At 35.3% G+C, this 10,854-nt stretch overlaps 1 protein-coding gene across 5 annotated transcripts in view; it reads right to left on the bottom strand.

Moving 5' to 3' along the window:
* NSD2 (nuclear receptor binding SET domain protein 2) overlaps positions 1–10,854 on the bottom strand; it is a 146,299-nt gene that overhangs the window by 36,401 nt on the left and 99,044 nt on the right. For all 5 annotated transcript variants that reach the window (XR_002099208.1, XM_019525936.1, XM_019525940.1 and 2 more), the window contains exons 9-10: positions 9,206–9,287; positions 8,110–8,234 (exon numbers count right to left, since the gene is read on the bottom strand). Coding sequence is in view for 4 of the 5 variants with exons in the window: in XM_019525936.1 (XP_019381481.1) it covers positions 8,110–8,234; positions 9,206–9,287 (207 nt within the window). In the remaining variant the exon portion in view is untranslated. The remainder of the gene's footprint in view (positions 1–8,109; positions 8,235–9,205; positions 9,288–10,854) is intronic.

Genomic DNA, 10,854 nt, shown 5'->3' with positions numbered 1-10,854 from the left:
CCATGGATGCTCCCCAGGCACATTACAAGTTGAGTTTATAATGTTTTTTTCTTGTGTTTATTGGACATTGATGTGAACTGACTGTGCCCTAGGGGTGTTGGAGGAAAGAGAAAATCTGAGTTACAGCTACTTCCCCATACTCACAGAAAAAAGATGCGGGAGTATCCCAAAGAGTTAGTGAAAAAAAAAATCTTCACCACTCCTTCCCTAGTAACAAGAATAGTTTACATCTACTAAGAACAGCTGCAGTATTTGATGCATGTCAGAATTAGAGCAGTAACAAGCCCTGAATTTTGGTTTATACTTGACTATAAGCAAAAACTTATTGATGCTGGTCCACTATTTTCTATTGAATTCTGTACTACTTCATCCCAGAAGACTGAAGGAGGCATATACATACTAATGCAAGGTGACCTCAAAGGACCTATAAAAAAAGGAAACAATTTTGTGGGATAATGCAGTTTCCTTTTTGAGAAAACAGATGTTTAATAGATGAGCATGTGCACATATGCCTGTTTTGGAGAAGGGAAGACTGAGGAAACAGGGGTTTCTCTTTACAGGTTGACACGAGATTTATAGCACAAGAACTCTGCAAAGAAAGTGATTCATTAGCCTGTATATGTGCACATAGCCTGTATGTTTGTATTTTTAAAATTTCATTTTTTCAGTGAAACTGTTTGCTGGGTTACTTATGGGGAAAGAATAAATACGGACAGTCATGCTTGTGTGACAAACGTTAGCTTCTCAATTCTTCCTGACTAAGACTCTCAGACGCATGCTACAATTTTGATGTGTACTTAATCATAAAGATTTCCAAAGTGACAGGAGAAGCATTAGCACATGGGGATTGCTCTTATACCTTTCAGGTACCTTATCTAAATATTAATGTGATCTTTTTTAGACTCATTTATCAAAGCATTTTTGTACTAAGTATTTTATGTCAGATTCATTGTTTTTAAAATCAGATCAGAAAACCAAACCAATTCACTATACACCTTATTAATCACCTGCAATTACATTTCCCCCCCAAAATTAAGGTTAGTAGGGAGCTATAGCTTGCTCTAAACACACTGTTCTCTAATAAAGAATTAAATGTGCTGACAGGTGACCTGGCTTCCAGCTACACTAAAGAAGGCACAGGCTGAAATTGGATAAAGGGAAGGAAAAAAAACACCACACCTCAGCATTTAAAAATTATTTCTGAAAATTCTATTAATGCAAAAACAAGTGTGGGAATACATGCATATTCCTCAGCACATGGCCTTTAAAAAAAAAAAACCCTTTGGCATGATTTTTCTGTAAATTTCTCTAATTTTAAGAGACTACTCTCCAAAAATAATTAAATAAAAGTAAAACCCCCAAAAAGGCTCTTGCAAAATTATCGGTTACTGCAAGTATAAAGAAAAAAGGGGTTCAGAAAGTCTAGGCACCCAAATAAGCTAAAGTAAGGCTGTATACAGTCAATTTACCAATTTCAGAATTAAAAAACAGCCGTAATAGGAAAACAAGAAAATCTGATTTACTTTGCTCAGCTGATCCTGAAACAAGTGAGCTACACAGGCAAGACATAACAGTTTTTTTGCACTAGACTGATGATTAATTCTCTACCAATTTAAGGATTTTACAGCACCCTCTTCATTGGCTCATTTACCATATTTTCTTTTTTATGCAACCATATAGTTTTAAATAGACAAGAATGAGGTCAATATGTGCAGAGGCAAGAATATAAATATTAAGGAGAAGCCAAGTGTGGAATATTGTTCACCATGTGTTAGCAAATGCAGAGCTAGAAAGAGTTAAGCACATTTCTGTGCTTAGTGTTAGTACTATGACCCTTTCCTTCCCATTTCCTTTACTTAGACAAACTCTTCCAGACACAAGCCACCCTATTTTAATCTAGTAATGCTCAAAGCAAAATTGAATCCATCTAAAATATGTAGAGATTCAAGGTAAACGTAACCCCTCCCACAGCCACATTACTTTCATATTTCTTAAGTGTCATTTTAAAAGTGTTAGTTTCTTTTAATGCTCACTTTATTCTTTCACTTATAAAAATGGATCCAATTTAATATCAAGATCTTGAATATTCAACAGCACTTCCCAAGCACTAGAAAGCATCCAGCTTTTGGTCTTATTTTGTATTCAGGACGTTTAGTTAATCCCCAGTTATGTTGTGTTTATGCAGTTATCCAATAAATTAAAGGAAGTCCCAATATCAGAAAAAAAATTAACCCACCCACTTTCCATTCTGCTACTTTCAGCACTGTGACTTTTGGAATCAGTGCTCTCGAGCAGTGGGGGCCAACCTCTTTGGCTGGCAAGCACAAATAAAGCATGTGCCCTCCCCATCCCCTGCACGCCACACACCGAGGCATATACTGCACGTTGGCCACCTGTGCTGTAGAGTGCTAGCCAGAGTGATGTTTGTGTATAAATCCTTGTGTTTTAAAAGTTACAGGTATTTAAATTTTTTTAAAAAGCCAGGTGTGTCAGAAAAATACCATTTGATCCTGCTGTTTGGTTTATAAAAGCAATGATTTCTATGCCAGGATTATAAACAGGGAACCCATTAACTAAAGTGTCCTCCCATCCATTACCCACAGCCTCCAAGGTGTCTCAAGAAATGAGCTATTTTACTGGGATCCTCTAGCAGACATCCACCCTCTTTTTGTGGGTATGTTAACACATCTAGGATTTGTAGGTACTACTAGCTTTTCATTTCAGTGCTCCAAAGGCCTTGTAACCTTCAAGCTTCTTTCTAGGGTACACTACTTAATAGTTTCTTTACCTTTTAAGACAGTTTGCCTATAGATGTTTTTCAATCTAAAGTACAACAGATATGAAAAAAATCAGACATAAACCAACATACAAATGACAAAATAGACTGGATCTGTTGTGCACCTGCAGAGAGAGACAGAAAAACTGACAGAGCCAATTGAGTTACAGTTAACATTTCCTTTATTTCAACATATGATGTTCCTGAACTTAAGAATGATGTATTGGCCCAAAATGCTAGACTGGGTATATTATTCTTTAAATATATGGTGCCATAAGTGTACACAGTACTATAATAGTAAAAAGACAGTCTGGGACATGTTTCACATTTATCATTAGCAATAGATTGACGTTTGAAATAAGGATATATTTTGCATTTCTGAATATACTTAGAATATGAATTATAAACTATAAGAACATGTAACATTATTGGTTGCCTATGAATACTCAAGATTCCATGGTGATTGAGGTGGAATAAAAACTACTTTGTGAACATGCAATAAACAGAATCTGCTCTGAAGTCTAAGAAGATTACAAAGAAGAAAACAAAACACACAAGAAACTCAATTTCTGTGTAGAATATGTTGCTATCAAACAAATATTCAGGGTTAGAACTTTTTTTCATGTGAATGTGGAAGCATCCCAACAAAGCAGTAACATATGGTGGGCAATATATGAGTCTCCTCAACTACTGTAGGCCCTGGTGATGCTATGTAGTAAGACACTAAAGTCCAATTACTTCCAATGTTTTCCCAAAATTACACCACTAGTTGTGTTTATTGGTGGTATGAACCACAAAGGAAAAAGTTCATCCCAACTGTTACAAGTCTTAGTTCTGTGCACACAAGAAACAGACATTAGATAATTTATTGGAAAAAAGATTGGGGAGGGCTTAAAAATAATTGGTCATTTTAGATGATTCTCACATTTTGAACAGGCCATTGTTTTTGAGAGGAAGCTAGGAAAACAGTGCCAGAAGCATGAAATAACTTTGCAAGCCTGGAAAACTAACTTGAACTACTTTTCTTATGACAGTAAATTCTTCAAAATCCCACCTACTTTCTTTCTTACCATTTAGGATTTGCTATTTTTGGACACTTTTTTAAATGTTTTTTAGAACATTTTATGATGAGGATTTTACTTGTATATTGTAACAAAATTAGATTCCTGGGCTGACAAATGAAATTGATATGGTGTTTTAATTACAAGTTGCACATGGTTTGTTAAGATTGCTTTCTTTAGCAAATATCTTACCTTGGTGTTAAGACTGTAGGTCTGTTTTCTTCACTGTGTGTGTATTTGCTAACCCCATTAAAAACAGATGATAACAGATCTGCCACAAACTGACAGCAACAGAAACACAGTTTAGTGTATGCAAAAAGAGTACAATTTGAAGTCGGTATCTTGGATTATGATGACATTGTAAACAGGAGAAGTTGTACTCATGAGTAACAATCCAGCTGGTTTGATACTGTAAATTATAGAAAGAAGCGAGAATTCTCTCTATAGGAGGATGGAGAATTATGTTAAAATTCCACAGGCTCGTCCTCAGGCTTCTGTAAACAGCTATGTTCTGGTCTACTCAAACTCCTTCTTCTCACAGGTGTTCCCAACGAAAGCCTGGCTAAGAATTCTAAATATTCACATTTGAGATTGGTTCCCCCCCACTATTAAAGATGAGGACTCTAAACCAATGCTTGGGAAAATACCTATCCAACGCAATTATAATGCTGATACTGTTTTGAAAGCTAACTATATCTGCCAAGTTTGACTGAAAAGCTGAACTAGGTAGATGCTATCATGAACACAGTCAAAGAAGTGAGCGAATTATCTAGAATTTCTGGCAGTGTGAGATCTTTTATTAATTGAAAATACTGGTTACACTAAAACGGCACCTGTACTACCAAGCAATTTTTTCTACCCATTCAATTTTTGCTGTAGAGAAAATGAAATCCATTACCTCTTGCCTTATTCTCTAAAAATGAAATGAAATGCCTAAATCTTTTCCTACAAAGACCACAAGACTACTAATGTGTTATACTGAGTTGTGATATATGCTATACAAGGTTTCTGTCCTTATCTAAAGATTTGGTAGTGTTTTAATAACTTTCTATTTTTATTTTATCATAAATTGCCCATTAAGAATTCAATTTTAAAAACATAATCATGTTTCACATAAGATAGAGGGGAAGCATTTGTGATGTCAAGTGCCCTTATGGAAAATTTAATTACTTTCTCCTAAAAATTAGATGAATGAATAGTATTTCTGATGCACTGATTTGTGTGTGTTAATTTTTAACTCTTTTGCAGTACTTTAAGTTTTTCTTGGTGACAGCCAAAAGCTTTCAAAAACAACTAGCAATCTTAAGTGCCCAATTTATAACACCTTAAAAGAGCTTAATTTTAAGAAGCAAATGCTTAACTGCCCTTTAACAAAACCTTAAATGCCCTTTGAAAAATAAGGTCTTTTATTCCCCCACCCCCCAAGTTAGGCAACCAAACTAATCGTTTGAAACTTTTGGCCTTATTATTCATATAGGTTTTTTCCTCCACCAAAATATAAAAGCAGCACTTAAAAGTTTCAAAGAGATTGTCGGAAATACCAGGTTAGTGAATCTCTCTCTCTCTTTTAAAAACTAAAATACGTCCCTTCATAAAAATCAGCAGCATTGGGCTAACATGTAAGAATTTTGTGCAGTCTCCAACAAATCCCAACATATCATATGTAGAAGGCAGGGCAGAGTGGCCACCTGATAGACTAACTAATTCAGAGGGGCACAAGTTTTTGTAAGCAGCTGCTCACTTTATCAGATGCTAATGTAGTATGTAGTGTGTCAAAATTCCAGAACCAACACCTGCTCATCTACTGATAAGAATCAGGGACCAGCAACTGACCTCACTGCACTGCAGATATGCCTGTGTGGGTTCACCCACACAAGTAGTCCAGGAGTGACCAAGCTGGTGTCATCTAGCCCATGGGGCTCCCCACAGGTCTGGAAATTAACTCTGTCACCATCTGCTCCACTGAAAAATTTCCAGATCCATAGGGAGTCTGTGGACTGTCTCTATGCAACTAAATGAGTCAAACATCACTGGAGTAGAGCACGTGCATTATTTTTTTTCTTCTTTAGAAAGTTAACAGGTAAGTGGTATAAAAATGACCACAAACAGAAATATAAAGAAGATGATCAAACATATTTAATATCAAGAACTGTATCCTATTCAACTAGTTTTGCAAGACGGTCCCATGAAAACAAAGATCAATTTGCTCATTACATCTTTTGCTCGTTATTTATTTTTAAAAATCCCTTCCCTTCATTAACAAGGAGAAAGTTTTTCTCCAAATGAACACCTCATGCCACATGCACATTTGGCAATCTAGACAAGTGCTAAGTAACATTACAGAGAAAAAATGTTTTTTAAAACCACCCACAAAAAACAAAGTTTATTTACATCTTGCTTTATTTGATGGAATGCATCAGCAATAAGTTCAGAAACACCTGCCATATTTAAATGGCAGAATATCTATTATTATAGAAATCACACTGGATCGGATCCTCAGTTGACAAAAAGGTAGTCAGTGTTGACCAACTAAGGAACCAGCTCACATCAAGCTACTTTTCAAAATAATTACTGTTTGTAAAGAGAGAGTTTTAAGAGGATATGCCAAGGAGAAATTTTAATATTTTCAACCTCCCTTAGAAACAAAAGTCATTTCACTTCCCTGTATTCTCTAACTATAACTCTGGCGTAGTGTTATGTTAATTTGCCTCCATCCCTCCTAACTCATTTGCTGACTGGCAGGGTACACTGTTAGCAGCCAACATTTCTGAGAGGTTCTACCTGCATGCACCATTTCTCATATTCATCTTTATGTGTAAGCAGAATTTGGCCTCTGATTTTCCTCAAGTTTGTAAAGATTGAGCCTTTGCAGAAAAGGATTTATGAAACGTGATTTTAAATCACTATTTAGATATTGAAGAAACTCTCCTCCCCCCGAGATTACTATATACAGGGATATAAATGTAAAGCCAGAAAGCCTAGTAGTGTTATCTTGGAATGAAGTTTAACTATGTAGTCAGATCCAAAACGTACACAGCCACTAGAAAGAAAGCCTCAACAGTTGTTCTCCAACTGTGGAAGCTGGTAAGACAGGAAGAAAATAATAACTAGCACTATATTACTTGGCTATTTCCCAAGCTAGTAGTTTCTGAAGGCTTTTTTTCTGGTAGTACATTTACGTAATTCAGCCATATATATAAAAATTTAATATGCCATCATTCTAATTTGTGAAAATAAGTCATTTACGGAACATAATCTAAGTACTTATCTTGTACTAGTCAGAATGGTAGACAAGTACTGTAGTTTTTCACCAAAACCAAGCCACAGGGGGTGATAATACAGCCTGATTGATGTCTTATATGTTCAGCAACAGATCACTACCTTCCTGCATAATCTAATACTCTTGTGTTTTTGCACTCCCCTACATATAACATTTTAGCATTAGATGTTGAAGCTTTCTGCCTCTGGCTCTTAACCCAGGACTTAATAACTATGTTTCTGGATCCCCATTTCAATACAGCATGTACATGCTGTTCTTGTGCTGCTGTTTTTGGCTGGTGATCATTTTTAACAGTATAGATGACCTGGAGAATGGTTTCCATTTATTGTATGAATACACTTCTGATGCATACTTTTCATTTATTGTATGTCAGTCGAAGAGCATTACAGTACCAAATACGCAGACCTAAGACTATGATTAGTAAGTATCAAAAAGATACATCCTTCACTGCCTGTTTAACTATACTGGAAATGAAGCTACTTGCATCACAGAGAAACAGTACTTCAACAAACAGACTAAAAGCTAGTGTGAGTTTAAGGGGTTCTGCTCGTAAAATTGTCCATGAAAGTTCAAGACCAAATATAGAGGATCAGCAAATTGCTTCAATATAAAAGCTATGGCAACATGACAGTATTGAGTTACATAATGTAACTAATGTAGTCAACACTTACATAAAATCTGTAGAAGAAAATACAGAACACACCGGAATTTTACTTTGCCTCTATGAAAAGTTTACAATTCTAAAACTTTGTTGGTAGATACATTTAAAAACCACAGTAATATCTGACATCCCCAATGTGGACGTTCCTGTTACAATAAATGAATTTGCAATGCACACATTAACAGGTTTCACAGAAGGTCAGAACTGTAACTCATCTAGAGCACCAATGTTAGAGATTTTTTTGTTGTTTTGTTTGTTTTATAAGCAAAAGATTCACACCCGACATTTTTTAGAACTAAATGACTGTGTGTGAATACCACTTTTTTTTTACCTCATTCTCAGTTAAGGAAGCTGAAGGAGATGAACCCTTGCTAAAAGCAAGAGTTGAAGATTCTGCTGCTGAAGCCCGATTTCGCTTCTTCAGTGGTTTACATGCATCAGACAGATTTTTCGTTGCTGTAAAATAATTTTGGTTTACAAAGTGAAGTTTGGAACTTTACAACGTTATCTCCCTGAAGCCATTTAAAAAAGTCCTTCTGATAGGGAAGGAATCAGTTAGGTCTTCTGGTCACCTATATAGTACTGGGAGTGAACATAGATTTAGTTTTGAAACAATGGTGGGTTTTGTTATGCTTTTAAGAATAAAGAGGTCTTCTATTAAACAAATATATAGTAAGAACTGTTAAATATCCCCCCCAAATAGTTTGCTAAATTATTTTAAAATTATAATACTCTGTGCCTTATGACCTTATGGGCAGATGCTATTTGCTCAGATGAATACTATATGGGAAGGTCTAAATATCACTGAAATCTGAATCTTTGTCAACAAACATTTATATACAGAGAAAGTGGATACATTAAATTAAAAATGGCAACAAGTACCACAGATATTAAGTTCAGCTCATTCTGAGGTGTATTTATGCATACTTATAAAAGTTACCTTAAACCTGTAAATCATTAACAAATCGGTTCTTTGCACCATTCACTGTACATTTTTGTTTTATAATTCCCTCTCACTCTCCACACTGCCTTCCCAAATCCTTTAAAAGGCATCTCAGATCACAGATGATCTGAAGAGTTTGACTGTTGCTTTACTTATTTTATCAAATAAATGTGTAATTAATTATGCATTTGTACAACAGGGTTGTTACTGCTGCTCTTTGATACCACCGGGGAATAGTTTTTATTTGGTGCCATCAAATGGTGAACTTGTGAACTGCTGCTTTAAAATCAGCAGTACACAATTTCAGTTGAATATGTTGCTGCAAAACAATAGCAGTGCAAAAGAATGCACCCCCCAATTTGGGGTTTTACAGGTGTAACTCATTATAGGTCCAGCAAACTTTAGTTGGCTGTCTCAGACAACTTGTTTAGTATAAATGGTTTAATTGAAAAAGTTAAATTAAAACTGATTCTGACCACATTACCTGACTGGTTCTTTTGTGAAGAGGAGGTTTCTGTGACCTTAGTAGAGTTTGTTTTTGCTGTTTTGTCATTGCTTGTCTCCCTCTGTCACAAAAAAAATGAAAAATAAAAATAAAAAAACTCCTAATTTATGAGTGATTGGAATAAGGTGGTAATTATTCCTGGATTTATGTTATTAGAAAGAAAGGGTCTCTGCAAATATCCTGCTCTGTATTCTAATGTAGTTAAGTTATGCAAGGTTCCCATTTTAGTCATGTTTATTTTTTTTCAAAACCAACTACAGCAGAGGGTAACAAAACCAGAAAACAAAACAAAAAAAAATTAAAGAACAGAATATTCCAATGTCCCGCTTATCCATCCCAAACTAAAATACATGAGTATCTGAAGATAACCACATCATGAAAAGGGAATCTCCATTTGAAGCTAAAGCATCTACATTAGCTAATCTATCATTCTTTTGTCTCTACTGGTCAAGCTAGAATCTTTAAAATTAGTAACATTAAACTGCAGCAAAAATATATAAATTTGAAGATCACCTCTGCACAAAATGTTAAACCTCAGATGCTTGTTTTCAACTTTACTACCTATAGCAGTGCCAGTTTTGCATTACTATTGTTAACGTTGTGCCAGCATTTCCATTATAAAACACTGTTTTTTTAAAGGGAATGTAAAAATGGTATGAATTTGCTTCCGACAGAAGAATCTGTCATAAAAGGTTTTAGATCAAAATGTTGGGGGAATTTACATCAGCTGTTGGATTCTGTGAACATGCATCTGGTCAAAATAAGACACTTAGCCTTACTGGCTTAAGCAACAGACCCACTCAGTCTCTTTTCTTATCTATGGATTTATTGAAGTAGAAAACCACCTAAATGGTAGCCCTGGTTGCTTTTTCTTATATGATGCTCTTCTGATCAATAGCAGTGGCATTATGGAAGAACCTGATAGCTGATATAATAAAATTATATACATTTACAAAAGGATTTTTGGTATTTTAAAGTTTTCCCCAGGCACTCCATTGTTCACTTGTAGGATACCTTAAGGCCTGGCTACAAGGAAACAACTTGTGCATGTGGTTTCTCCTGTCTTGGGGGGGAGGAAGAGGGAAGACGTAAGGGAGGGGGGAAAATAAGAGAACAAAAAAACCCAATATATCCATGACTTTAGTGGAAATCATTAGCAGTTTGTTTATGCATAAGCTAAACTATACCTTTTCTGTCTTCTAAAAAGATTATATAAGTGATTACTTGTAAATGTATATAGGTCCATCAAGTTCATACATTTTTGATGCACGCTTTATGAGATGATTGAGAATACAAGGTAAGCTTCACTCATAATGGAATCTGTCTTTGCTTTTGTTGTAAATTAAACCGTCTTTAATGTATTGTCCATTGTGCTAACATGTGCTCTACATGCACCATAAGTGATATCAACAAGCCTAATAAATTATCAAAAAGGAGTATGAATTACCACCCAGTAATTTTACATTGCAGCATTCAAATTCCATAAACAGCAACTAAGGACACAAAAAGGTTAATAGTTACATGCTGTTCCCATGCAAGAAGTAAAAGTTCATGAATAATCTTAAGGATTCTCACTCCCCAGAGAACTTAATCAAAGCCTGCCACAAGGGTGAAAAATGGAAGGGAGA

This window comes from Gavialis gangeticus, unplaced genomic scaffold (genome assembly GCF_001723915.1).
Source record: "Gavialis gangeticus isolate Ggan-Ray unplaced genomic scaffold, GavGan_comp1, whole genome shotgun sequence".
NCBI classification, from domain to species: Eukaryota; Metazoa; Chordata; order Crocodylia; family Gavialidae; genus Gavialis; species Gavialis gangeticus.
The sequence above is the reverse complement of the archived record's forward strand: the minus strand, read 5'-3'. Positions and strand labels throughout refer to the sequence as shown.